This window comes from Mauremys reevesii, linkage group 5 (genome assembly GCF_016161935.1).
Source record: "Mauremys reevesii isolate NIE-2019 linkage group 5, ASM1616193v1, whole genome shotgun sequence".
NCBI classification, from domain to species: Eukaryota; Metazoa; Chordata; order Testudines; family Geoemydidae; genus Mauremys; species Mauremys reevesii.
In genome coordinates, this window is record NC_052627.1 from 124,840,554 (window position 1) to 124,864,918 (window position 24,365).

The window sequence follows — 24,365 nt, forward strand, 5'->3', positions numbered from 1 at the left end:
CTCGAGCAGCACTGGAGTCAGCCACACCAGCCGCTGCAGGAGTCACGGAGGTCCTGGAAAGTCACGGAATCCGTGACTTCCGTGAAAGACTTGCAGCCTTAACTATGTCACTTGCCCCAGGTCACACAGGGAGTCTCCGGCAGCAGAGGAAATTGAACTTAGCTCTCCTGGTAAAAAAGCCACCACCCAAGCCTAATGCTATGCACCAGGCTATACTACACAGAGCAAACAAATATGACACCAGAAGAAAATGTAAGCATCCATCATGAAGGAGGAGATACACGGACAGTTATACATCTGACCTGAGTGTATTGCTATCTGCTTTTAGGTCAGCCAGACTAGCCAGCGGTAATAGCCAGCTAGCTACTTTGCATCACTGCTTAGGATTCAGCTTGAGATTTCTTGAAGATCTACAATTTGGCCCAAAGGCTGCTTGCTGGAGGTGGATATTACTGTCTATGTGGCAAAGGTACTGGCTCTTCGTATTTGCAACAATTCACCTTGTTTCTGTTTTTAAAAAACCTCTATGTTAAAGAACATTATACGAGCTCTCAGAAACTTAAAGCCTTTCATGAATTAAGAGCACCATTCTATAATTCAAATCCCCAAACAATGGTATACTGTGAGTCCCCAACTCTATTTAGGAAAGAAGACTTTTTAATATAGATGCGGTGACCCTCTTTTCAGTCTTTCATCGCTTCAGTCGAATAAGATATTCAGCTAATGTTGAGAAAAGTTCAATTTTCAGGCCCCAATTCATAGGTGCTCTTTTGCCACTTCCAACATAGCAGCAAAGAGCCAATTTCACAGCATGCCCAAAGTAAAATCTGAGGGGTCAAAGAAAACGCTGGTTTAGATACTCAGGCGTGAAAGCCATCTGCTGGAAATACTGGCAGATATGATGTACCCTGTTCAAATATTTGTCTCCCATTTCAGTATAGGTGCTAACAGCGGCTACCTTTCTCCATCTGCAAGTTTTCTTCTGAAAAGAGCATGAACATCAGTTTCAGGATTGCATATCAGAGGGGAGAAGGACATCAGAGGCAACAGCTCAAACATCACATTTATGTAACAGTAACCTGAAATGTAGAAAGTGGAGCTCTGGATTGGGAGCTAAGAATTCCCGAGTTCTAATTCCTATTCTGAAAGTGACCCTCCTCTGAAGAGGCTTAATCTCCTTGTGACACCGGTTTCCCCATCTCAAAAACGGGGATAATACTGACTTCACAGCAGGGTGGAAAGATTTAAATCAAAAGGTACTTTAAAATTGGTGATTTAAATCATTATTTAATCCAGCAAACAGGAAATCTTATTTTGAATTTGTACCTTTTAGTTATTTTCCTAAAGAAAGGTTCATTCTCATGTAATGGTTATACCAACCAAACATGTTGCAACCAAATGAAGCCACTACACTGAATTTGGTACTTCTTTGTGCTAACCAGGAGGATATGTTATACCCACACAAAATGTATTTAAGCAGTTATATAGCTTAGCATACATTTATTCACATTCTTAATTTTAATTCAAGTACAAAAACAACTTTTTAAAATTGTTTTTATTATTTAAATAAGCTAACTTAAAATGTGCTGGATACATAAGAAAAAAGTTTATCAAAACATATTTGGCATGTAAAAGTGATTTACTAAACAAAAGAAGTACTAACTGTAGCTAGGAAATTATTGGATTGGTCCCGGTAACCATGGACCAGATTTTCAAAGATACTCAGCTGCCTAATGATGCAGATGGGGTTCTAACAGGGTGGGCTGCCCCCTTAGAAGGGTAGTAGGGATCATGGCCAGTCACACCCTGTTCATGACATAGCCCCTTTAAAGAAAAAAGGGATCGAGGGAAAAGCCGAGTAGCTGAGGAATGAGGGCCAGGTGCTGATAAGGCAGCTACCTTCTGAACATGATAAAAATTAGGTTCTCTCAACTCCCAAGTGGTTTCTCAACTTTGAATGAACTAGTTCAAATGAAGGAAATATTCTCTCTGCACTTGGCTCGCTACACTGAAACCAAAAGTACCAAAGTATTTACATTTTTTCCAAATGTAAGTATCAGGATTTGCTCAACTGTAAAGATTGATAATAATGCAATACAAGACATGATATGATATATTTATAAAGCTTGAGTTGAATTCAAAAGATGTTTTCCCTCTGATTTTATATAGATCAGAAAAAGCAGCACCCTTTAACCCATTAAAATCTGAGAACTCATATGCAGCATTTTTAATTTATTTAAATGAAGCAGCATTTTAAAAATGTATTTAATTTATTTGAATAGCTTATAGTAAGTTTAGATTTTTAGGCTGCCAGTTTCAAATTTAATTTTAAACAGGTTTATTTTTAAAAAGTAAACTGTATTTGATTTAAATCAAACAAATCTGATATTTGATATTTTTTTAAATCAGGTTTTTATTCACCCTACTTCATAACATGGTGAAGGTTTATTTTAGGTCTATGAAAGGATTTGAGCTAACTGGACTCACTGAAATGCTAAGTATTAAATACTATCTTATGGGCACAGGAACCTCTGTCAGAAACATGTCAGTAGAAGTAAAAGGTATCAAAATAAAAACATTCATTACTTGTACAGCATTTTTTATCTAAGTAGGTAAATACCCTTTGTCAACATTGAGCCTCAACACCTGTGAGGTAGGGAAATATTATATGAACTTTACACATGGGTTGAACTGTGGCATAGTGAAGCTAAGTGAATTACACAAGATCAGACAGTGAGTGGCAAAGCTGAGATTCGAAGACAAGAGGCCTAGACTGACAACACTGTCTATATCATACCACCGCTGCTTGGCCTGAGCTAGCTCTGCTAAAAATAGCTGTGTAGCAAGGGCAGTAGATTGAGCGTATACCCAGTGGTCTAGGTGGGTATGTACTCAGGTGCCTAGCCTGAGCTGCCACCTGTGCTACCCTGCAAGCATGGGTGCATCTACAGGAGCTGGGAATCACATCTCTCAGGTGAAATGGAGACCTAACCATAGAAGCAACTCATTTTCCTGACTAAACAAGATATCCTACTTTTGTTCTTCCCTCCTCCCTCTACACTCAGCTGAGCATAAAGAGGTGCAGAACCTCACCCACAAAGAGCTGGAAACAATACAGGCACATTTAGGACAGTCTAAAATGAAGAGTTACTATCTGTGGGAAAACACTGGAAGACAGACATGCTGTACAGCTTTGGTCACTAGGACAGTGATGCTGGAGCAATGAAACAGCTTCCTCTAAGCATCTCTCAAACATTAAGTTAATGTAGCCTTTCAAACAACCCTGTTAAGTGTTATCCCCATTTTACAGATGGGAAACTAAGGGACAAAGGGGACATGAGTCACCCTAGATCATAGTCTGAAGGAGCATGCCACTGAAATCAGACCTCCAAATTTGTGTCTTAGCAAGGCCATCCTCCCTCTCACTTGCTACTCTGATGGCAGTCTCAGCACAGGGCAAGGTCTGAATGTTCCAGGAGGCTGAATTCACCTCTTCCCATTAGAGGTAGTCTTGTCTAGGTCGCAAGCTAAATCATATCATCAGAACAAGAGGAGACTCCTGCACTATTGCTGCTTGGGCTGTATCTATTCTATGGGTATGCAGAACTACAGTTGTCAGGATTGTCAGCATGGTATCTTGACATTAATATTAAAGTATAATAAAGAAAAGGATGAAAAAAACAAAAAGTTTCATGTCCAAAAGAAAACGTATTTCGCTAGCTAAATCCACCCACACCTTCAAGAGAAGCAGCATTCGTTACCTTTACAGATTGGGAAGTCATGAAAACACCAAGAATTCAAGTGAAATGCAGGAAGGAAAAATTCCCTGAGCCTAGAAGTTGTTCATTTCTCCTCAGACATCCACATGAGCTTCTCTAGCCACCAGATGAAAAGGTGAGGTACCTGGAACATTGGTCCAGCTTCACTTTGTAACCTGCTTCAACAGCCCCCATCTCCAAAAAACTCTTTACCTTGCTGGGTTGGGTTTGCACAGTACTCACAATTTTCATTCCTGGTTTTGGGGCTCCAGTGGAAGGAGTGAGGAGCTGCTTAGCTATGGCTTCCCTCTGGGTCTGGCTGGTTGTACTCAACACCGTACGTGACCCGTCTTCATTAACGACCATGGAGGCACCAGGGTGAACATTTGGACCATTTATGACAGCCTGCCTCAGTTCTTTGACATTCCACGGAGTTACTGGCTGAGGGTAAGTCAATTTGGTAGCAAATACCTAACCGGGAAGAAAAATAGGCACAATGATCAATGAACAAGGCACCGATGAACAGCAGCCAGTCGACAGAAGAGTTTTTATTTCCAAAAGGTGCTGGGCACTTGGAAGAAAGATGAGGTGTGACCCAACCATTTCTCCTATCTGCATCCTAACCCACATTATAATCCACACCCGCCCTTCAGGCCCCACAATACTGTTACCATCTCCTTACAATCTATGATATAGAACCTCTGATTTACCAAAAGGCATGAGGACAGATCCAACATATGACTTTTTAATTTAAGTTTTGTTTTAAATCTCCTTATATCAAGACTTTTTTTTACAAGTATCAGTAGCCTTCTAAATAAACCATTTATTTATAATCTTCTCTCAGCTCTAGTAAATCAAACTAAGTAATTTTTTCCTTGCCACATATCAGTCATTGCAAAACAAAATAACTGGTTGCTGGATTTAGGCTTAAAATGGTACTAGTGACTCAGAACGACAACTCTAGAACCACACATGAATGCAAACAAAGAAGAAAACTGAAATCCAGAAATATCACAGTGACAGAAACTGCAACCCCATGCAGTATCTTTGGGGACCATTGTATTTAATTTATAAATGGCTTATCTAGTGTTGTGTTCTTCTCCATGGGGAAGAGTTACCATAACTCCTTGCCGGAACGAAAACCGGTGGAGACCGATTACCCCTGTAATAGTAAACAAGTCTGGAGAAGCACCATCTCTTGGTTGGTTTGCTTATACTAGTTCAGGCTGGGTTTCTCAGAGACTAGGAAAACAAATACAAGGCTTCTTGTATAAAAGGATGAGCTTGAACTGACTTGTGGTCTTCCTTTCAGTTCAGCAAATGGACAGGACCTTCTGTCCAAGGAAAGGCTTTGCCTCTTGCTGCAGTGCTGGAAGGGGCGTGGACCTACCAGAGACCCCACGTGAAATATGGGCGATTTCTGGTGTGTGGGTGTGGGTGTGTGTGTGTGTGTGTGTGTGTGGGAAACAAATATATATTTTTTATACAATGTTATATATCTATGTGCTTTCCTCTGTTAAGAATAAATGTACTCTGCTGAGTCACAGTTGTGTGGTAACTTGTACATGCTGGCAATTCACTGTTCATAGCCCAGAGAGAGAAAGCAACACATAGGAGTTGGCCTTTAGGCAGACTGACTTGCTGGGGATAATCAGTGTACAGCAAGGTGCTGTGCAGCCTTAAAAACACTGTTCAGAAGTGAGTGGGCACACAGGTACCTGCCCACAATCAGGTGACAGTTGAAGGTCTGAAGTCCTGACTGGGTGCCCCTAGAGAGGACCCAAAAGGTGGTATGCAAGAGCAATTACCCCAAAACTGGGATAATTGCCAGATTAAAGAATTTTCACTTCTAACAAATATATTTCTGTCCCTTCTTTGTGGTTTCACTATGATAAATGGGAAAATTTGTTCCTTCTCTGTTGTTTCCCCTCATGACGACAAGTAGAAAAATCCATTAACTGGATAAATACACACACACACAGATTTTATTTTCCAAAAGCGAACAGCTGATGACAAAAGAAAAAAAATGCATCAGTCACAGATCCATGAGTCTTAGATAGTGAAGTGAAAAAGATGATGGTATGAGAACAGCCCAAGTCTCTAAGCTAATTAAACTCCACAAGCAGGAGCAAGGGAAATGTGATTGAAATTAAAAAAACACCTAACAAATCACAGTAACATCCTTCCCTATAGGCCTTGTTGCACAGGCTGAGAATTCCAGCCACAGTCATTAGCAGAACTTTCAGGTCTTCCGAAGTGCCAGCAAGAGCTTCCTTTCAGTAGGTTCTCTCTTTGGGAGGAAACTGCAAGTCAGTAGGGAAGGAATTAAGGCAGCTTTGCAACAATGACTCAGCACACTACATTTACCTAAAGCTTGGCACAGGCTGCTGTGATGTTACAAAATGCAACATGCAAAGACCAGGGATAGGAAAACAGGAGCCAAGCTCTACTTAAAACGTTCAGTGGTTGTCAAGCTCCCATGACCCAAATTCAGACCTTTCTCTCCTTTCCCAGAGGCAATATTTAGTATAACAACCGGCAAATTTTCTGGTCTTCAACTATCTTTTTATTAACACACATGTAACCATCAGATTGCATGCAAGGGGAATCTGCTTTGCAGGACTATGGAGATATTGCGAGAATGAGGGGGATGTGGGACAAGAGACTGGATCAGTCAGCGAACATACAAATTTCAAATCGGTAACTACATTGTCAAATATGCTACACTGCAATCCCACCGACAGGCTTGTCCTAACAAACATAATACTTTATTTTCCCTTACCATAGGAATACCAATCTCATTGGTAGCAATGTACATGTCAGGGCAAATGACTGACCGAGCAGCGTAATCCACACGTTTTCCCATCATGTGCTTACGGAACAGTCCTTCCTTTTTCTCCAGTATCTTTGAAAGTAGAAATTAAAAGAATGATAAAACAAAAAAATACAGATGTTACAAATATACTGTATCAAAGTATCCAACGAGTTATTCAAACACGCTAGATACTACAGTGATGAGTGCCATGAAAATGCCTACAAATTAAACACAACTACTTCACTTTTCGTACTTATTCCCTTTGTGCTTCTCTCTATAGCTGTCTCTTACCACATGAAGTCTAGTGAAGTCCGTTTGAGACTCCGCTGACACTCACCTGACGGACACCAGGGTATTTTTCTGTCATTAGTTTGTCCATGTCACTGTCGAACACAATATTGACATGGCTCTGAAGACGAATCCAAATGTTGTACAGTTTATCTGCAGTGCTCTGTCCTGAGATCAAAGCCAGGACTGAACGGTCCAGTGATTCCAACGGCTCATCTGTCACCTGTAGAAATGTACGAGAATCCGGACTTAAAAAATTCAATTCCTGTTTTACCAGCCTTATGTTTATGGCATTAAGCTCTCAAAGGAAATCTCAGCTGAAACACTCATTTTTGTCCATCTGATTAAAGCTAAGAAACCCAATGAATCATTAACAAGATAAATGTTACTTCTAGATTATCTCAACATACTGCCTTGGGCTGTTCTCTTATCAAACCTCAAAAATTAAACCAGGTCAGACCTCGTCAGCCTCTGGATAGGAGACTTCCAAGGAAAACAATAGGTAACACACGGCGATAGGGATTCAATAGTTGGTAATCAAATAAGTAGCAGTCTCCCATCTGAGTCAGCATTGAGTGAGTGACCCAACAAGGTGCTAGGAGCCACCAGAATACTGGGAGGCACCCTCTTTTGGATAAAAATAATCCAAGATCCTAATTTCTCACAATCATTAAAAACCCTAAGCCATTTTTTCATGAGGTATTACAGTCTGTGCCCCGGCCAATTTCCAAACACAGTTAATTACATGCCTACCTCAAGCAGTTTCAAATAGCTGAAGAAGCAGCTCCCCCTAGTGGTGAAACTCAGTGATTAAAACAGGAGTACTAGTGGCACCTTAAAGACTAACAAAGTGATTAAAGTAATTTACAATGCCTTCAGTGATGTTATTGCAATGAACATAAATCAAAAGGAGTATTTAGTTTAGCTGATGCCAAGCATCAGACCTCGTAACATACAGCAAGCCTGGACTATATACACCGGGAGAGGGGCACTCAACTGGATGACAGTTTATTTCTAGTCCTGCTTTTTTTTAGGTTTAGCATGTTTCAAACTGGAATTGGGGAGTTCCTCTCCCAGTTAAAAGGTGCAAGGGTTTCTTACCTGAGGATGAGAAACACAGAACATGTTTGACAGAGACCCAGGACTGTAATTTACCATATGTTTGTACAGCACCTAGCATAACAGGGACTGACCTAGTTAAAGCCTGTAAGTGCTACCTCAATCTAAACGTTAAAAAAACAAAGCGTAATAATGGAAGTAAAATATTTGGATGCCACTCCACAGTCAGGAGTGCAACAATAAAGGAGAGCACTTAAATCTGGGGGAGAAAGGCCCCTATGCAAATGCTGGGCATATCGTGGTTGCAGCTAAAGTGGCTCACGTGTTAAATTCAGAAATCATCGGTACAGGGCTTCCCCAGCACTCCCCTTGCAGGTCTCAATATGATCCAACTGGGAAAGGACGTGGGTCTGGATGTTCCAGAGGGTTGGTGACTGGATATGGAGCTTTCCACTTCTAGTTCACCCATGTGAAAATAGTTTAGGTCAGCAGTGACTGAACATTGTTACCAACTAATGCAGAGGTGGGCAAACGACAGCCCACATCCAGCCTGCAGGACCATCCTGCCTGGCCCCTGAGCTCCTGGCCAGGGAGGCTAGCCCCCGTCCCCTCCCCTGGTGCCCCTCTCCCCCACAGCCTCAGCGTGCTGCGCCGCCAGCGCTCTGGCCCACTGCTCCTGTCAGGCAGCATGGGTGGCTCCAGCCGGGCAGCGAGATCCTGCTGCTCTGAGCATAGTTAGGGGACGGGGAGTGGGGGGCTGGATAAGGGGCAGGGGGGTCCCAGGGGCAGTCAAGAGACAGGGGGCAGTTGGATAGGTGTGGGAGTCCCAGGGTGGGGGGGAGGCTGTCAGGGACAGGCGAGTGGCTAGGGGGCAGGGGAGTCAGGGGACAGGAAACGGGGGGTTGGATAGGGTGGAGGTTCTGGGGTTGGGGGTCAGAGGACAGGGAAGGGGGGGTTGGATAGGCATGGGAGTCCCGGGGGGCCTGTCTGGGGGTGAGGGTATGGATAGGGGTCAGGGCAGTCAGGGGGACTGGATAGGGGGTGGGGTCCCAGGGGGCAGGGCTCCCAGGAGGGGGCAGTCAGGGGACAAGGAGCAGGAGGAATTGGATGGGTCAGAGGTTCTGGGGGGGGAAGAAGTGGGAGGGGGCAAATAGGAGGTGGGGGCCAGGCTGTTTGGGGAGGCACAGTCTTCCCTACCTGGCTCTCCATACAGTTTTGCAACCCCAATGTGGCCCTAGGACCAAAAAGTTTGCCCACCACTGAACTAACTGGTATTTTGTGGCCTGTGTGAATTAGCTGATGCCAGCCTAGCTACTAATGGGCAGTACCCACAACAGGCACTGCTTAGCCTCAGAAGCTGAATTGCCCCTTACCCACAGTGGTAATCCCACTTCCTGCATCTCAGCAATGACGTATGTTCAGAGCAGCATGGCAGAAACTTCTACTTTGGTGGTCTGTGCAGTACCAACCGAGTGAACTAGTGGCCCATTCTCTCATACACACCAAACATTCACTTTACTAATAAATGTGGAAAAATCAGCAATAGAAGTCTGTGAACAAACTGCTTTCCCTTGCAGCAGGCCTCCTTGGGACAATAGCACACAAGCCCAGCCAGGTAGAGACCCTTTCCAGTCATAAATGGCCTGCTGACCCACTCTACGATCTTTATTACAGCAATTTTAATGAGAGTCTTCTTGAATTTTACATTATTTTTTCATTTTGGATACTCAGGTACACAGCAGCTCTTACCTTCTGGATTTCATTCTCTACAAGCTTTATTGGTTGACTTTGTTCTTGAGCCATGAAAGCCAGAAGCTTCCTTATTAACTGGACATCTTTCATGACAGCCTGCAAGTTCACAGTTTGACCATTTGTAAACATCTGGTCTCCAAGCCGATTCACAGGACGATACCTAAGGCAGGTTGTACTCATTATACAGGGATAAAGCCAACAAAAACAACCTCCTGCCCTTCCCCCTGCCATCTTCATTGCATTAGAAATAGCAATGTGAACTAATAGTTCCCTTGCAACCTTTACAGGCAACATTGTCATGCTGAAAGATCACTCCACTTACAAGAAATTTCACTGGTACAAATAAGTACATGTTATCATACAGTTACTATAATAATTTGGAACATTACTTGTAAATAGCATTTCAGTCCTTCAGGGAACTTGGTGAAAGACATCTTTAATTATTATTATTATTGCGATTTTTCCTGAATTACATTGCTCTTCTAACATTGTAACAGAGCAGTACCTATACCCTAGGAGTCTGCATTTTTGACTTTTGCAAACAGTATGTGCTAATAACTAATTTCTATAAAGTTTCACAAGAAGATTTGTTACCTTGAAGGTGGAACCACAAGGAGATCTAGAAAGAACATATCAGGGCTGAATCCTGAATTCTCACCAACCTCCAGACCAGAGAAGAGGTGATTTAGAAAGAAACCTAAGTAGTACAATCAGAGAAGAGATAAAACTTGAATTAGGTCTGCTGTACTCCAGGCATTCAAACTCACAACTGCATTAGGTGATGGACTAATGGCATTTAACTGGTTTAAACATCAAGACCAAATGCTAAATACCAATGGCATGATGCCATTGGCATCCATCACACAGACAACTTAAATTATTTACTAGTCTGTTATTTCTTATCCTTATGCTATTGTAACCTTCAGGGTTTCATTTTATATACACATGTCCTTGGGTTCCTATTACAGAACCTCCTGCCCCTTTATAGCAAGTATTACAAAACGGCTAACTGAAAACACTTCTAATTAACCTAACACTTAGCAATATCCTATCTGATTTTCCACATCTCTCCAAAGAGCCATATGAGCAAATGTCAATGTTGTTTCACAGGATATTATGTTTCACTCCCCCACGCCATTTGGTCTCATTGTGTATACAACAAAACAAACCAAACCTATAATTAGAGAACATTTAGGTTGTAAACCAAAGAAATACCAGAATTTAGGTTGTCTGTATAATCTTATTTCTGCATATGTATTATGATACAGATTTTAAATTAATCCCCAGTTTGGATCATTATGCTGGGCACTGTACAAACAAAGTGAAGAGATAATATCTCCCCTGATAAGTTAAAGATGAAAGGTAGGGGATAGGGATACAACATATAAGCATTGAGAAATCTGAAGTAGCTTTGGTCTAACAATAGTTACCTTCATTCTTCCACAGAGCCACAATGTGGTCTTTGGCAGTGATGGGTGTCAAGTACCCTCTTTTCCCCAACTGAGTCTCATCTATAACTGAGGAGTGAAAAAAAATTATTTTGATATATTCCCTTTGGATAGTAATTGTGAAAAAGTCAACTGCTGTTTCCAGTTAAAGGAATGGAAAGGAGCAAATCAACAGAAAACACACATGACTGAGCACCATTTGCTGTCATCTGCAAGGGCGCTTTATTAATGAAACCTATGTTCTGGGGAAATCAAGTCAAATAAACCAACTGCTTCTCCAGTAAGTAAAATTAAAATAAAATATGCACATGATATGACAGTCATGCTGCTGGTCACAGTCAACGGAACTGAAACAATTAAAGCCAAGTTTGACATATAGAGATTAGGAGATGTGTACAGGTCCAGATTAGTTAAACAGGAAAAATTTACCATAGGGAAAATGTATCCGACTTCACATGAAAGATTTCCTTTCTTCAAGTAATAAATCCACAGATCTGGTACAATAGAGCTACAGTCTGCTTGCCTGCTTTGGGGCAGAACCAGGATCTGTCAGTCACTGGCAGCAAGGGAATGAATGCCCTGCCTCCAAAAGGTCCCTTCAATTGTGACAGCTTCTACAGCCAGAATTCCATCTTATTTCCTAGAGACTGTTAACACTATACAGTGGGGGAAGAAATTAAACAATACTTTCTGCTACTGTTGAGCATAGGGATAATTTCCCCCAAACAAATTAAACCTCAATCTTAGGATGTCCATTTCTCTTTCTATTATGGATGACTGATTCCTTTGTCTCCAGGGTGGGCCAGAGGCATGGACCTTGTTACTCAAAAAGAGGAAATTTTCAGTAAGCTCACATATTCTTCATATTGAGGTCCACAGATCAGTTACAATGAGATCTTCACAGTAGTGTGCCTCCTGGGAAGGAAGGCAAGATCGTTCTTTAAACACGGATACCCAGAAACAAGACAAGTTAGATGCCCTCTATCTTCCCCCTACAAAGGCACTAAAACCTGGAGATAACTTCTGCCAAAAATATCATTGTCTAACGACTGGGTGACCAATAGGTAGAATTTAGTGAATTTATATGGCCACCTAGCCCACCTCATTACAGGAGATATAAGACTTCTCTGCCATGGGATTGTCTGGGCTCTTAAAGACTGGCCTTTGATGGCTGATAGAAGGAAGCATATTTCTTGACTATGCTTTGAGAATGAATGCTATTAAGAATCTGAGGACTCTGACCTAGAAGTACAATACTGCATCTCATCAGAGAAAGCTCCCAAATTTGGAAACTCACCCGATTAAAGACAGCAGCTACTTTAATGGTTAGAAAGTATCATCCACAGGGGTTTAACTAGTGGCATAAGGACCAGAATGAGGTCTCAAAGTTGTGCTCTATGGCCTTGTAGGAGTGAAATCTGAGTAGTCACCCAAAGGAAATGTTTAATGTTGGGAATTGCAAAAAACACCCCATAACAAAACACACTCTTGAACATGCAGAGAATAACAATGCAGAGCTTTGACACTCATCCACCCACATTACAGCCCCTTGGAAGGAAGTCAAGTTAGTTTCACTTATTTTATCATGGTAAAAATCAGGGTCTTTGCACCAGTCAGTAGAATAAGCTGTCTGTTGACATCCTTTTAGTGTCTAAGAAAGGGTTAATCATCAAATCCATTTTAAAGCAGTCTGGTCCTGGACAGAGGATGTCTTTCAATAATAGACCTACCTCCTCTGTGAGAAAAGTATCAGGAGGTCCAATGCTACGCTAATCAGGGCTGAGAACCAGTCTCTTCAGCCTAAACAGCACAAAAACAGTATCACTGATATCCTTTTACCAGTGTCTTTGGTCCTAAGGAGTAGAGGAAAGACATACAGCAGAGGCCATTGCCAGCTCTAGAACACTGTCACTTCACATCCCTGGTCCTCACATGTGGAGAGACAACAAGCTGCTTTATTGCAGATGCAAAGAGGTCAATCAGCAGCCCACCAAATTGACTAACAAGTGAAATCTCCAGGTGCAGGCTCCACTCTGCTTAATCCAGCTTCTGTCTTGTAAACCATTCTGCCTTGATGTTCGTCTCTGATGTACAGTGCATACAGAGATAGGAAACTGCTCTTCCCATGATGAGAGAAGTTTATTTTCTCTGTGGGATTATTGTTTTCTTCCTAGTTTGTTTATAAAATTCCTGGGACATGCTGCTTGTTATGGCCAGAGAAGACTTGTCTATGGAAGGGAGAGAGCTCCAAGACATTGATGAATCACTGAGTTACAGCTGGTGGATGCTTGTGCTTTCTCAGCCTAGCTCTCTCCCTGAAATCAGCAGGGGTGCCAGCCGCTACAGCAACTCAGAAAGCAAAGCCAAATTATTGAGCTGACTTAAGTCAGATGTTTGAAATAAAAAGCTGGAATTTTTCTCAGAAAATCTCTGCAGCAGGGTGGGCTGGTTAAGCACAGAAAACCGGAGGAAACTTTTAGGCCTGGCTGTGCCCCTGGGTTGCAAGCATGCTGAAGCGCCCGTTGTAGTTGATCTGTGGACCTTAAGTAAGTTGAAAAATACAAATATTATACTGCTATTTGCACAGAACAAAAAATATATGTTACTTGCTGGTTCCTCCAAGATGGCCTCTTTGCCAGACTTCTGCTGTACCACAGTGGGATAGGTTACTGTCAACTTGCTATTGTGCTCTTTCCTTACCAGAGATCTTCTAGATCTTGAAGAAAAATAGAAAAAACAAAAGCCAGTGTAATGGTTTGCAATGTTCAAATGACTATTTACATTACAAGAAATAAATCCACAAGGCTACTTGCTTTCTCTGCACACAGTCATACTTACTTGCAGTTTGGGCATCTTTTTGAAGTCATATGCAGTTTCCAAAACTGTGCAATCAGTTTACTCCTACACTCACACACATTTTTTACCTAGAAGGGCGAAAAATAAAACAAAACCCAAAACTTTAAAAATGACAAAGTGACAATAAAAGCTACAATTTAAGTACACACACACATAAATTTTATTTCTAATGCTGAATAATAGCAGTTAATTAAATTTGCCTTAATTCTTTAAATTCATGCCTTAATCACCTTAATCTTCCCTTCAACTGTGATTCTCCCAAATTCTCCAGAGACCCAAAGATTCCCCAGACTTTTTTAATCCACCCTATATGTGGCTAACAATCTTTCAGACGAGAATAAATTGTTGGGATACATTTTGGCCAGAGGGATCACTGACTGATGGAAGACGCTGCCTGACACCTAACTGGGACTGTGTGCGTGTGTCTTGTCTTCACAGTGCTCCTGGTACCTGGTGGCTTAGAGAATGGGTCAGGAAATTAAATCTAGGACTTTAGGCAGTGCTGACATTAGACTTTTGAAATGTCCTCCCCTTACTGCCTTAGCCGCAGCGCTGCTATGCTGATGCAGAAATGCTAGTGTAGACAGAGTACTGGTGTCTTTACCATGTTATGTAACCTGATCGTATGAAGTCCTGTGAAGAGAAAAGTTCTGTGAGAACCTACACTGCTATCAACAGGAGTCCGACATGCAGCAAGATTGCAGGATAAGGCACCTGTAAGTATCCTATAACTAGGACTGGTAGGAGAATACATCTCAGTCCTCAGAAACAGACAATGTGTTAGCATTTTAACTGTCACAATAAGGCTTTGCAGTTATCCCCCACCCAACTACTGAGGCTGACAGGCAGCGGGGTGTCAACATTTCCGTTATGGCTAGTTTCACTGTTTAATTCTAAACCAAAGACTACACTAGTGGTTCTTTGCAATCAGAAAGGCTACAAATTTTGAGTGAAATCTTAAATTGTGTAGAAAACAGAAAAATCTGTGAAGCGACAGTAAATCTTCAGAATCTGCGGATTTTTCATGCCAAAGGATTTTTGTTGTCATAAGAATGCATATGAGCTTCATTATAGCAACATTCCTCTCACACGGAACAAGTGACAAACTCAGGAAAGAAACATTGTAGGCAAATTACTTTACCTGATTATAGCTATTCCATGGCTTGCTCACATAGGATAGCCTAAGATATTTAGATACATGCAAAATATTCTTGACTTCTTAAAAAGGACCTGCTACAGCCTCAAGTACATAATATTTGCAAGATGGCTTTGATGACCGTTAGTTTAATCTCATTTACATAATTATTCTCAAAGCACTATCAAATTATTTCCCTTCACACATACATACAAAATGACACACACACATACACCACACACAACTCTCTTTTGGGGTGGTGCTAAGTTATCTTATACTCTTATGGATCCAATGGCAGCTCCACTATAAACACTTGGCCACAAGTCACCTTTTTTTCCTCTAAAGCAGCTGAATTCACAACTTTGGGATAAAATCTGGAAGATACCTGACCAAGCTACTTATTTAAAGAGGTACACACATGGCAAGCCTGAGATTCCAAGAAAGATCACTTATTCTACTCACATGTGAGCACTGATCTCCTAGTTGATTATTTTGTAGTATTTCATTCACATGACAATTTAACTCTTCTTCAATGTCTAAACCAGTTGCATCTGGGTTTTCATCCAAAAACTGAAAGACAGAGAAAGAGGAAATTAGCATCATCACACCTTTACAATGCTGCAAACTCAAACAGGAGAAAACCTACCCTATTCAGGATGGCCTCAAGATCACAGACCGCATAAAGCAACCCCTTCTCCAAAACCTTCAGCTGGCTAAGCAATAGGTGAACCACAGCTCGAGTACAGGTCAGCAAGTGACAGTTTAAACAAGAACCTCGGATCAGAAGGTATAATTTCTGAAAAGAAAGCAAAAATTAGTCTGGTAGATTTAATGGTGTGGAAAATAGAACTACTGGAGGGAAGTTGACTCATTTTAAGGAAAATGCCAGTGTTATTTGGAAGACTGAAGTTACTTGTCAGCAATACAGAAAGTCTCTAGCTTTCAAACAGTGAAGTGTTTCCTTGAGGCCCTGAGCCCACCCATAAGAGCCAGCTTCTCCCTCCACATCCCGGACAGCAGCAGAACTATTTCATTTTATTTCTATTCAGGTTCCTATACCATACCCCTCGCCATGGCATCTGAGACACTATGCCCTGATCAAGGAGAAAGAGGCATCAAGAGGCATCCTGCTTCAAAACAGCTGGTGAGGCTCAAAGTAAAGGACCTTCTAATATTTATAAAAGTTAGTTTGGGAAAATAGCCACCCACTGATTTTGAATTAGCTGCAGCATCTTACAGAGATGTGAGACTTCGGTCATGGACAGCACTTCCCAGGATCAGGCACGCATGGCGTGCCCTCAAACTCTACTGAAATCAACAGGAGTTCAGCATCTCTCCTCAGGCACTCAGAATATTGCAGGATGTACCTCTTAGGGCTTTCCTTCACTTGGATATTTACCTAAACACCTATTCCAGAATTTTGGACTAGTGATTTGGTATAAGCCCCTGTATGATTACTCTTACTACACAATACTTATTTAAATAAATTTGCAAGTGTAGACAAGCCCTTAGTCTCTGTAAAGCCCTCTGAGATCTTTGGATAATAAGCAATATAAATTAAATGCTAAACTGAAGTATTATTACTAATTTGTTTCAGTCACAATACTTTATCATCAATTTGTGTTTAACCAAGGCAGATCTTACACTAAATGGTAACATTCAAGTATTACGTTCTCAATACCTCATAAATAAGGCTGCGAGACTGTCACAGAGGTCACGGATTCTGCAACTTTCCAGGACCTCCGTGGCTTCTGCAGCTGGAAGGTGCAACTGACCTCAGGTCTGCCCCCCACATCTGAGCACCAGCGGGAGCCCTGGAGCCTTCCCTCCCCTGGCACCGCCCGGAGCACCAGCAGGCACCCTGGAGTCCCTCCCCCCTGGAGAACCAGCAACCACCCCACAGTCTGTCCCCCACCCCACTCCCAGAGCACCAGTGGGTGCTTCGGAGCATTTGCTCCAACCCCTCCAGAGCACCAGTGGGCACCCCGGAACCCCCCACCCATCCTCCAGCACACGCCCCAGAGTGCCCCACCCCTGCAGGCGTCTCCGGAGACCTCCAGATTTTGTCAGGGGTACATAGTCCAAGTCATGGACAGATCATGGGGCTGTGAAATTTTGTTTATTGCCCATGACCTGTCCATGACTTTTACTAAAAATACCCATGACTAAATCTTAGCCTTAATCATAAAAAAATGGCATCTGCTTGCAATGAATTTGTTACAGTGAACTGGAGTGAAAGTCTGAATGGTTTAAGTACATTTCAATGGACTTTCACTCCTCTTATAGTGAAACTTCACTCTGCTTATGCTGAAATTTCATTCCACCATAAATTAGTTCTACTATATTAATCTTCTCTACCTGTTCTCTGGCTAAGCAAGGAGGGTGGGTGCAGACATTTCTACTGCAAGGTAGGGTGTGACCCTTGGCTCCTCATTTTACTACAATTTCTTCTATTAGGTGAAAAAAAGTTTGGCTAGTCTTACTACAGATGTTTCTCACTGTAAGTGAAGACATGGCAATACCAAGTGGGAAAGGGAAGGAGGAATCATTTGACTATTACAGTGAATATATGTTTAAAATGATTTTTGATAGAAGACATTTCACCAGAGGAGGATTTTCCCTGTATCACTACCTAATGAATCCTTAATATTCTTCCAAGATCACTAGCTATGAAAGACCTTCGACTACTAGCCAGTGAAGACTAGTCAACAACATTAACAAATTCTCAACAGCATATACGTACATCAAAAAATAGAGGATTGTAAACAGTCAGTGGCAGATCTATGTGGCCTAGGTGTCCTGGGCAGTTGTTGAAGTCCTGCATACAAGTAGTACAAACTTCTTTGGCATCAGGTGGTCCCAAACACAGATCATACAGTCCATTTACTGCTGGGTTGCCCACGTTATCTAGGTAACGAGGGTTGGTTATGGCTTTTACACTTAGTTTCCTAAAGATGAAAGAAAAACAAAAAAAGTGACATGTATGATGGCAGATAATGTTAACTTTGTATATGCTTTGCAAAAAAGTTAGGGAAAAGGATCATGTCTTCTTCCTCCTCGTTTATTTTTTTCATTTGCCAGTACTTTGTGCATACTCAGTTTCACTTGTTTCTCTGTATGCCTCCCCCTCCCCGCCAAAAGAAAGCAGTCTTTGTGACACCTTAGAGACTAACCAATTTCTTTGGGCATAAGCTTTTGTGGGTTATAACCCACTTCCATCAGATGCATGGAGCAGAAAATACAGTAAGCAGGTATAAGATAGTGATAAGAACGTGAGAGTACCTACTACAGAGAACAAAGAAAGTAACAGAACGCCACTAGCCATTACCTACAGCCCCCAACTAAAACCTTTCCAGTGCATCATCAAAGATCTACAACCTATCCTGAAGGACGATCCCCCACTCTCACAGACCTTGGGAGACAGGCCAGTCCTCGCCTACAGACAGCCTACAGACACACCACATCACAGAAACACCAACCCAGGAACCAAGCCCGGCAACAAACCCCGTTGCCAACTCTGTCCACATATCTATTCCAGTCACACCATCATATGACCCAACCACATCAGCCACACCATCAAGAGCTCGTTCACCTGCACATCTACCAATGTGATATATGCCATCATGTCCAGCAATGCCCCTCTGCCATATACATTGGCCAAACCAGACAGTCTCTACGCAGAAGAATACATGGACACAAATCAGACCTCAAGAATAATAACATTAAAAAACCAGTAGGAGAGCACTTCAATCTCCCTGGATACTCAATAACAGACTTAAAAGTCGCCATTCTTCAACAACAAAAAAACTTCAAAAAAAGACTTAAACGAGAAACTGCAGAACTGGAATTATTTTGCAAACTTGACACCATCAAATTCAGCCTGAATAAAGACTGGGAATGGCTGGGTCACTACAAAAAATAATCTTCCCTCTGGTGATACTCGCTCCTTCATGTCAACTGCTAGGAATAGGACACATCCTCTTTGAGTGAATTGGCCTCATTAGCACTACAAAAAGTAATTTTCCCTTTGTTGATATTCACCCCTTCTTGTCAACTGCTGGGAATCCACCATCCACCATAACTGAATTTGCCTAGTTAGCACTGACACCCTCCCACCCCCGCACTTGGTAAGGCAACTCCCACCTTTTTACATGATGTATATTTATACCTGCTTTCTGCTTACTGTATTTTTCACTCCATGCATCTGAAAGCTTATGCCCAAATAAATCTATTAGCCTCTAAGGTGCCAAAAGGACTCTTCCTTGTTTTTAATTATACAGATTGACACAGCTATCCCTATGAAATCTGCATATCCAGTTACAAGGCTATATCCATATAAAACTTTTCCTTAAAGGTTCCAACCACTTCACCACAACAGTGGCAGGGATGCTAGGAAAGCCAGTCACGACACCCAAGGGAATACTCCTATTCTTACCGAAAGTACCATCTTTAATAACCACAGGCTCTGCTCCCCTGCAGCACATGACAACAGCTGTCCCTCCACAGTTGGCTGCAGTACCCTCCCTCCCGGGAGCATACACCAGGTCCTCTTCTCCCTTTCACAACAGCAGAGGGCCACCTCCTTTGCCCCACTCCCACCCAGGCTGGGGTTCTCCTCTCCACTTTAGCTCCCATTCTAAGGCACAGGACACCCTCCTCTCCCCCCCCCTTCCAGGTTGGCAGCCTCTTTGCCCCCCAGCCTCATCTGGCCCAGGGTTGTGAGTTCAATCCTTGAAGGGGCCATTTAGGGATCTGGGGCAAAAGTCTGTCTGGGGATTGGTCCTGCTTTGAGCAGGGGGTTGGACTAGATGACCTCCTGAGGGTCCTTCCAACCCTGAGATTCTAGGATTCACACACACACATACACACACACCCCGACCTGAGCTGCCCCAGACCCTTCTCCAATCTCCCCCGCCCATGTTGCGCTGGGCTCCAGGAGCGAGGCAGGTAGAAGGGCGCCGGCCCGGCTCCCTGCAGACCAGGGGGATGAGACCCCCCCCCCTTACACCCTCTCCCCGCTGAGCTGAGACCCCAGCACAACGGACGCTCTCCCACACAGGGACTACACACCCCAGCATGACATGCGCCAAGAGTCCATGGGGTTCTGGCCACTCGGCGGCGCAAAGCATGTTGGGAGTTGTAGTTCCCGCAGGGGCTCTCCAGGCTCCGGTCCTCACCTGAGCTCCTCGGCTGTGTACATCCCGAAGGAAATACCGGCCAGCCGCCGCCACGGCACCTCTCTGGGCGGCCCCATGGTGAGCGCTCAAGCCGCTCTCCCCTCCCGCTCCAGAGACTCCCTCAACAGGGAGCCACGAGCACCACGCGGCCCCCAACGGCCTGCCCACACTCGGGGGAGGGACCGTCACTGGACGATACCAACGCCACTTCCGGGAGAAGGGTCTCTCCCGCCTCCCCACACAGGCAAATGGTACCTCCCCTGCTTCCCGGCATCCACCGGGCGGGCCGCTAAGATGGCGGGACGGTGGTTGCGGCACCGCGCCTGGCAGCAAGTGATTCTATTGAGCGGACGCTCCAGCTTACGGCTGCCCGGCGCGGGGAAGGGAGAGGGCAGCAGGTACGAGCCGGGGGCGGGCTGGAGAGCAGCTCCGCTTGCACTGGGCTGAAAGAGCCGGGAACGCGGGTGGGCGGGTAAGGCGCTGAGGAGATGAGGCCGGCGCCTGCGCAATGGAGTCGCCCTTCACGGCGCGCGCTAGCCATGTGGAATGCATGCCTGTGCTCCGGGAACGGGTAGGGAAGCTGCGCGTGCGCAGTGGCCGCTGTGGTATGCGGCTGCCCCTCAGTGGTGTGGGGGTTTCAGCTGCCCGGGGAGGGGTCCTGGTTTGTCCTGGCTGCATTAGCACTTACACGGTTTTCAGTAGCGGTTGTCAGGAGCCAGCCAATTTGCTGCTTTATTAAATGGCCCCTTTCCCGGGTTGTACTGTAGTAGAGTCTAGGCAGAACCCAGGAGGACCCCCATTGAACAGAGCAGTAAACACTCAGTACCCCAGAGACCTTAGTCACAGTCTAACAGACAAGAGAGGGAAAGGAAAACGCTATGTTGTGGCGGTTTTTTTAACAGCAGTGTTGAGAGACCCTGGTTACAAAACGATCGCTTGGTTGGTTGTCCCACAACACAGCTGAAACACAAATCCCTGATCCTGCAGTGAGGTACATGTAGGTTCATGCTTTGCATAGGCTCAGGCCAATGTTGAGTCTTGTAGTGTACACCAGCCCCAGAGCTGTAGCAAAGTTTGGGGGCACAGTCTAATAAAAAGTTTAAGTCTGTTCGATAGGAGCAAATAGATTTCAGTACAGATTACCCTTAATTTAGATTGACATGAATACCAAAGTGCGGAAGGGACCCTGAAAGGTCATTGAGTCCAGCCCCCTGCCTTCACAGGCCAAGTACTGATTTTGCCCCAGATCCCTAAGCGGCCCCCTTAAGAATTGAGCTCACAACCCTGGGTTTAGCAGGCCAATGCTCAAACCATTGAGCTATCCCTCCCCAAAGCCATCGAGCTATCACTCAAAGTGAACAAAAGAGAGGCTTGCGTTAAAGGGCATTCTCTGTGTGCTCTAGAGAGCAAACCACATTTAAATTTAGCGCAAAATGGCTACTTATCTGTAGGCTGTACAGTACATAGAGGTGATGTACACTCATTTCTGAATCAGTCTACATCCTGTGAGCTCTTTGAAACAGATCTGATCTATATAAGCATTCAGCCTAGTTCCAGCTTCTAACACAAAGCTTTGTGTTTGTGCATGTAGTACAAGTATTTAAAAACATGGAGGGGAGGGGGCAAAATCCTGAGAATTTATTTTTTAAATTTGCCTTCTGTTTTTTGAAGCTTTAGAGTTCACATTTTCAAGTTTTTCTCTAGAAACTTGGCTAGAGATTTTCTTGTGATCACCCGATTCCAGGAGCTGGGGCTTTAAGAAAAACAACATATATCACCAGGCTTGTGATAAAACACCAGAGTTGGCAATACTGTGTAGGATTGCCAGTGACCTGCATTTGTTAGTTGCAGTCCAGAATTGCTGGCAGTCCAGAATTCTGCAAATCCATTTTTGCAATACATATTAATGTGTATGCTGATACTCAAAACCCTCACGGCCATGTTTGGTGTCTGTAGGCATTGTTCAGGAAGTGCATCACTTCAGAAGACTGAAGCTGACCCAGGAGGTACAGTATCTTACTTATATAGTTCATTTTTGCAGCTCTGCAAAACGTACTCTGTTATGTAGTTAAAATAAACAAGGCACTTGAAGAGGAATTTAAAACTTATTGCGTTCAGAATTCCCCATCTTAAAAACCAGGACTGCTATTTTTGACTTTTAGCAGCTTAGAATAATCAGGAGTTTGGTTGTAGTTGCAGAAATGCCAGTCTCATATATCTGTTCTAACAGTATTATGATCAATATTTCTTCTTAAAGTTACTGAAGAAGAAATTGTTGTTCCAAGAAAGAAAACTTGGTGAGTGTTAATATCTCATCTCTTGCTCTTCTCCCTCCCAGTTGCGGCCCTCGGAGTTTTCATGACATCTGTCCTCTACACTTTTGTGTATGCTAACAGTAAATAAATTTCAGTTTTGTGTATTGTGGCCTGAGGGAGAAAGTCAATGGGGAAATTGAATGAAGGGCTCTGTCTCCAGGAAGCCACCCCTAGCTTTTCTTTAAGAGACCACTTTAAAGAACCTCTGTTTCAGCGCTTTTGTTTCTTTCTTACTTAAAGACCACGTTTACTAGCCAGCCAAATCTTACTGATTTTTTGGGATGTTGCTTATGTTGAGACGCATTTCAAAATAGCTAAAATAAAATAAACTTTTGCATAACTGGAGCAGATGAAATAAAAGCAAGAGGAAGCTTGTATTTCTAAAATCTTGGAGAATGGATTATTGTGGAGGGGATGCTGAAGATATGGTATTGGGTGTACCCCCACTCCATTCTTATCGTTGCTAGTTGATCCGTGGAGGGGAGTTGACTTGAGTGCAGAGTGAGTCTTACTAGTTATACTGTAGATCTAGAAGTGAGATATTAGAGGCAAACCAATATGAATGGGTTTGCTTAGCAATTGAATGCCAGTTCAGCGTGCTACCTGTGAAGCATTTGAGTTTGGATCCTTGAATTTGCAAGGCCCTGGGAGCATTATGGAAGGGAGTAGCTCTTGGCACTGTCAACTACATTTCTTTCAATCAGCCCAAGAGTTACAGCATAGGATACTACATCCAGCCCTCAGTCAGCACAAGGATTGGTTTCTGTGATCTGAGGCTTTCAGAGATAACATTCTCTCCCTTTCCCTTCTCCCCCCAGTTCTCTCCCAGCTAGTGCATGTGGCATGAGGGGGGAGTGAAAATACATATACAGACTCCGTTTTTATAAAGTCTTAACTGTGGTAGCTGCAATGATTTCATACTAATTAAATAAATATATAATAGGGTATTAAATTAAGTGGTTCAACTCCACTTCATCAGTCAAGCTTTCGTTCCCCTCCTTCCCTCCATGTCCCAAGAGAAAATGATGTATTTTAAATGGGATTAGTATATTTAGAGCATCATTATACTTAACAGTGCAATTTTTCTTAAAATCCCGATTCCCTGAGACTCCCAATTCATCTAGTACAGGACAAAAAGTTAATACATTATTCAAATTGATGTTGAAAGCCTGTTGCACACTATTAATGTAAGTTTCTTAAATTTAGGGATAAACTAGCAGTTCTTCAAACACTTGCATCTACAGTAAACAGGGTAAGTACCTTCTTAGGTTATAATCAATCTTGTGGAACTGTGTAGTGCTGCTTTTTAATACACTAGACTTGCATTCTAGAGACCTTTCATATACATAATCATAAATGAAAAATGGGATCCTAATTGCCATCTGAACACAAACTTTCCACATCATTCAGCACCTTGAGTCTTATATGAATAAACTGTCTGGAGCTGTTGCTCTGTGTTGCAATAAATAACGCCAAGTCCGTCAGTCTGTTCCAGTGGAGCGCCCCAAGCGGGGGTTTTCCACGTCCTTTTATTATAATGGTTACATAAATCATTCTATTATGCGCATGTGCAACCCCAATCCAACTACTTCGCCCCCTCCCCTGATTGGTGCTTTATGCACTGCGTGTTCCAGTGGTAAACACCTGGTCAGCGCTTAATCTGTGTGTCTCCTGATCGGATGTTGAGGGGGGGAACCACTTCCGCCGCTCTAAATTCGGGGGCGGTTTTCCAACCCCCTTAGTGCTTGAGAAGTGTAAAGTT

At 43.1% G+C, this 24,365-nt stretch overlaps 2 protein-coding genes across 5 annotated transcripts in view; one reads left to right on the forward strand and one right to left on the reverse strand.

Moving 5' to 3' along the window:
- Window positions 1-20,562, reverse strand: part of POLR1A (RNA polymerase I subunit A) — a 58,575-nt gene extending 38,013 nt beyond the window's left edge. The window contains exons 1-12 of the mRNA XM_039540235.1: window positions 20,289-20,562; window positions 17,855-18,059; window positions 15,758-15,907; window positions 15,574-15,681; window positions 13,959-14,044; window positions 13,727-13,836; window positions 11,103-11,189; window positions 10,267-10,369; window positions 9,670-9,832; window positions 6,911-7,084; window positions 6,541-6,663; window positions 4,002-4,229 (exon numbers count right to left, since the gene is read on the reverse strand). Coding sequence (XP_039396169.1) covers window positions 4,002-4,229; window positions 6,541-6,663; window positions 6,911-7,084; window positions 9,670-9,832; window positions 10,267-10,369; window positions 11,103-11,189; window positions 13,727-13,836; window positions 13,959-14,044; window positions 15,574-15,681; window positions 15,758-15,907; window positions 17,855-18,059; window positions 20,289-20,365 — 1,614 coding nt within the window. The 5' untranslated portion in view covers window positions 20,366-20,562. The remainder of the gene's footprint in view (window positions 1-4,001; window positions 4,230-6,540; window positions 6,664-6,910; window positions 7,085-9,669; window positions 9,833-10,266; window positions 10,370-11,102; window positions 11,190-13,726; window positions 13,837-13,958; window positions 14,045-15,573; window positions 15,682-15,757; window positions 15,908-17,854; window positions 18,060-20,288) is intronic.
- PTCD3 (pentatricopeptide repeat domain 3) overlaps window positions 20,530-24,365 on the forward strand; it is a 34,223-nt gene continuing 30,387 nt past the window's right edge. For 2 of the 4 annotated variants that reach the window (XM_039540236.1, XM_039540239.1), the window contains exons 1-4: window positions 20,530-20,686; window positions 22,245-22,294; window positions 22,546-22,585; window positions 23,810-23,855. In XM_039540236.1, the coding sequence (XP_039396170.1) occupies window positions 20,583-20,686; window positions 22,245-22,294; window positions 22,546-22,585; window positions 23,810-23,855 (240 nt within the window). In that variant the 5' untranslated portion in view covers window positions 20,530-20,582. Of the gene's footprint in view, window positions 20,687-20,803; window positions 20,860-22,244; window positions 22,295-22,545; window positions 22,586-23,809; window positions 23,856-24,365 lie in introns of those variants that run through there. The other 2 variants (XM_039540237.1, XM_039540240.1) reach the window with 2 other exon arrangements.